Source organism: Austrofundulus limnaeus, unplaced genomic scaffold (assembly GCF_001266775.1).
Source record: "Austrofundulus limnaeus strain Quisiro unplaced genomic scaffold, Austrofundulus_limnaeus-1.0 Scaffold82, whole genome shotgun sequence".
Taxonomy (NCBI): domain Eukaryota; kingdom Metazoa; phylum Chordata; class Actinopteri; order Cyprinodontiformes; family Rivulidae; genus Austrofundulus; species Austrofundulus limnaeus.
In genome coordinates this window covers 2758-7411 of record NW_013952484.1, presented here as the reverse complement: position 1 = coordinate 7411, position 4654 = coordinate 2758, and the positions used below count along the sequence as shown (strand labels likewise).

The following is a 4654-nucleotide window of genomic DNA, read 5'->3' as shown; positions in this document are numbered from 1 at the left end:
TTTAAGAATCTACACAGAAACTCTGTTTTCACATGTGTTGATATTAAGGTGAGGAAGTGTGTGTGTGTGTGTGTGTGTGTGTGTGTCTGCGCAGACAAAGGAAAAACATCTCCTCAGGCTTCACACCACCATAAAAATCCCAATGTTTTCTTTAAGAATCTACACAGAAACTCTGTTTTCACATCCAAAAACACTTAATGAGATGAGATGGAGATAAAACTAAATATTCAAAAGGTGAACAGAAAATTAGACTTATCTAAAGCTTATCACTTCATTTTATTTTTTCAAAAATAAGACAATTTAGAATAGGTTAACAACCCAAAAACTACAATACCTCCAAATATTACAATCTTCACATTTATTCATTTTATTGCTGAAGTTCTGCTTCATATTAGTGTAACCCCAAAAACAACCTTTTGTTTGCAGATAAACTGTCTAAATTGTGCCTTAAGCGTTATATCTTTACATTTCTTTGCAATCTTTGCCGATTTAATGAGTTTAAATCTTGCAATGCAAACATGAAAACATAAAAAGTTAACATCATTTGTAAAAATCCAATAAGATATTTTAATAAACAACCACAAAATCACAAAGTTTCAGATATGTTGAGTTAAAATGTCTGTAATTTCTGCTGTTTCAGAAAGTGTTAGTTGTAAAAATTAAAATGCRAAATTGTACCTAATCATTGCTTGTAAGTACAAAAATACTTTTTATTGTTACCAACMTATCTCCACAAACTATATTAATGTTATATAATTATTCACCTGCAACGACAGGTCCACTTGTCCCATTTCTTTCCATTCGCTCTTCTCTGCTCCGTTTTACTCAGTTTTAAAGTCTCACACTCATGCACRCACACCAGCAGACTGAACAAAACAAGCTCCGAGCTTACACAGCTGACTGTCTTCAACTTTTCTATCTTTATCCAATTCACACGTATATTTTCCTCCTTTTTTAGCTCCTCGTCTCACCTACAATGGTTTCATTCACACCATCCTCTGGCAGRGACCGTTTGGTACCGACTCATAAACAGGGCCGGATTAACACTTCGCTGTACCCTGGGCAACAATATTCAAGGGCCCCATCATCACGACCCCAGGATTACCATAGTCTGGCAAAATACAGAGTAAATTATTGCAATANGTGTTGCCCAAGTTTTACTGAAGTTGATTGAATTGTATTTTTCCTAACAGCTACAGACGTTCAGATTCTCAGCCTACTGGAGCATATAAAAAACCAGCAAGACATACTAGTTGCCCAGGTGAAGTACCTTACCAGCAGGCTTCAGCCAACTGCCCAGGACATCGACATGCCTGTCCCAGTACAGTTTCCATTGACATCAATGGAGGAAGTGGAAATTTGGGAGGAGTGGCTTAAAGATCCAGCAAATTCTCAACTAAAGCAGAATTTGGTAAGTTTTTTTTTCCATTTGAAATCCATTTTACATAACATAAGTGTCATAATTTACTGAATGACACTTAATGACAACAGTCATAAACATTCATGAGGAGTCATTGATGTTCATGACAGGTGTTATGTCATATTTATGACAGTGTCATGTCAGTCTTATGAACACCCCTTCAAATAAAGTGTTACCGAAACCTGTTGAAATTTCAACTGTTAATTCTTTTTCTTTGTTTCATTTTAGAGTTCCTCCCTGGCAGCGACTGGGGGCCATGACACCAAACGTGTTACATGGAACATCCTGGCCCACATGTTCCATGATGACATTGGGAAGCTGATTAATTGGAAAGGTGTCAATGGGAAGAAGTCTTTCAGCCAGATGGCATCAAAGACATTGGTCCTGAGTAAGTATTTGTGATAAATGCAAAAATACTTGACATGTACTGTAGTCTTAGCACTTTTTTTAAACAGACATTATTGATATGTGTATAGAAAATTGTGGTTGTGTTGGGTATGTGAACATTTAAATGTAAATGTGCTTTTGTGATTCCAGATTCTGTACGAAAGAACGCCATCGCCCGTGCTTCTACAGAACATGAAGTTTGCAAGCATGCAATCAGATGGTTCAACCTGGCAGCAGATAGGGGCAGCTCCAGAAGACGTACACAGGAAGTTCAACCTGCTGACCACCACACATCCTCATAACATCCCAGAACAAGGTTTTTGTATTATTTGAACGAGTGTTTGAACTTTTTTTTCTTTTGACTTTTCATGTAACTGTTGTTCTTTTTATTAAATACATTGATTTTCATCACATTTTTCATGTAATTGCCTTCTTATTGACCGCCTAGAGTGGTGTTTGTCAATTTGGTGTCTGTGCTACCTTAATACAGACCAGCAGTCTGTATTGAGTACAAAGTGCAGCCTAAGAACTTAGTTTACTGCTGAAGAGAACCCAATATTGATACTTTTGCAGCATCACCATAAAAGTGTTTTTATGTGTTTAAAGTTAAACTGGAGGTTTTCTGATTTTTATATAGTAATCTAGTTGGTATGCTACTTTTTGTTTGTATCTATCTTTGGTCCAAACCCAATCCAAATCGGATCCGGGCCAGATGACATGGTTTATGAATGGATCCAAATTGAATCCGGGCCGGATGATGAGGGAAATGAACTGATCCAAATCGGATCCGGGCTGGATGACGTGGGTTATGAACGGATCCAAATCGGATCCGGGCCGGATGAYGTGGGGAATGAACGGATCCAAATCGGATCCGGGCCGGATGAYGTGGGGAATGAACGGATCCAAATCGGATCCGGGCCGGATGAYGTGGGGAATGAACGGATCCAAATCGGATCCGGGCCGGATGATGTGGGGAATGAACGGATCCAAATCGGATCCGGGCCGGATGACGTGGGTTATGAACGGATCCAAATCGGATCCGGGCCGGATGATGTGGGGAATGAACGGATCCGGATAGGGTCTGGGCCAGATCTGATCCAGACACGTTGTCAACATTTGTTCCGGACCCGTTCCGCTGTGCAAGTGGACTCCGATCTGGGTCCATTTTGCGGACTCATTCCAAACCCTATGCTACCTCCAGATCGGATCCGGTCTGGAGTCTGTTTGCTATCTGGGTGGAGAACAACTTTTCTGTAAGTTTTGTCAGCATACTATCGACTGGACGCATACAAATACGTGTGATGACCACTTACAGTCAAAGRCTCATCTCAGAAACAAAGAGAAGAAACAAGTGAGCATGAGACAGACACGCCAGCAAACACTTCAACATTCTTCTACATCACTTGAAGCAAGGTGTGAGTTTATCGAAGATTTTGTTGCTGTGTGTGGCGAATCTGACATTCCTTTAGAGAAAATGACAAAGCTTTGTCCGTTTTTGATGAAACACTGTCAGCGGGGGGGGGTCTCTCTGCTAGAACTTTGTCAAGTCCACCTACCCCGTGTTTTTGAATAACATATTGAAGCTGTCCAGAAGAAGTTGCAAGGTAAAAAAATATCAGTCATGGTGGATGAAACAACTGATGCACGAGACTGCAGTGTTCTGAACATTGTTGTTGGTAAGTRATTTAAGTAGATCACAAAGTAGTTATTTAAAATAGTAAAATGTTTTTAATGTACTAGTATTTGCATGCATTATTATAATTAATCTTTAGGCTGTGTAACATAAAACATATATATAAAACTGTATTTTTAAGTCCATCCTTGTGTGTCTTTCCAGGCTTTAAAGGCCAATACTTTCTGATGGATGTAATTTTCCTGGAGCAATGCAACTACTCAACTTTTGCCCAAGCAGTCCTAGGATCCCTCCACAACAATAAACTGGATCTCAATGATGTCTCTTGGCTGTGGTCACAGACAATGCAGCCTACTGCCTGAAAGCATACAGGGAGGTTCTGAGAGGTGATGCCAAACAGCATCCATGTGACCTGTCTTTTCCATGTCATCTATTTAGTTGGTGAAACATGGCATCATTACACATACTTTTCAAATGTGTCATCTCTTGTGACTTGGATGCGTTCAGTGCAGGCTCTCATTCTGCAGCTGACCCTCATCTCAGAGGGATGCACAAAACTAATGACAGCTCTAAGTATCCTGGAGGGAACCCATCAGCCCACAGCAGTTTCAGCACACAATGTAATGGAGGATGAATGGGGTCATACCTTGTAAATGGCACAGCAAAAACATGTGGATTTGTTACAAAATTAGATGAGCTCCTTGACAAGATGTCCATGGCAGAGAAGAGAAAAGCGCTTGATAATCTTCATGATGCGTTCCATGTGGCATTCACAAAGTTTTCAAAACACTGGGACACACACCCCGCCAAAGAAGTCTACAAGCTGATTCGAGTGTTTGATCCCAGGCAGGCTCCAGCCATGGAAAACAACATTCAGCCTTACACACAGCTGAAAACACGTGCAAACCCATCAGCAGAGTTGTATGAACAGTGGACTGCTTATCAACGYTCTGTGTCCAGGGAGCCTCTTGCAGCTGGTTTGGATCTTGATGGATACTGGAGAGGCCTGAGTGTGAGATTCCCAAAGGTTGCAGAAGTTGCTGTCCCCTACATCTACTTTCCTGTCAGCTCTGTTGACTTGTGAGAGGAGTTTCAGCAAATACAAGACTCTGCTCACAGACAAGCGGGAATCACTTACAGAGATCAACACAAAACGACTGGCAATCATGTCCTTTAATGGAGATGTCTGTGACAGATGGAACACTTAAATACAC

The 4654-nt window shown here is 40.6% G+C and overlaps 1 protein-coding gene across 1 annotated transcript; it reads left to right on the top strand.

The window, feature by feature from the left end:
• Positions 1-1193: 1193 nt before the first annotated feature.
• LOC106519753 (uncharacterized) lies at positions 1194-2244 on the top strand (the record flags this gene model as incomplete). The annotated part of the gene is given in 3 exon segments (XM_014011546.1): positions 1194-1411; positions 1649-1808; positions 1958-2244. Coding segments are annotated over 3 exon segments (530 nt in total), but the record flags the coding sequence as incomplete, so codon positions are not given.
• Positions 2245-4654: the final 2410 nt, after the last annotated feature.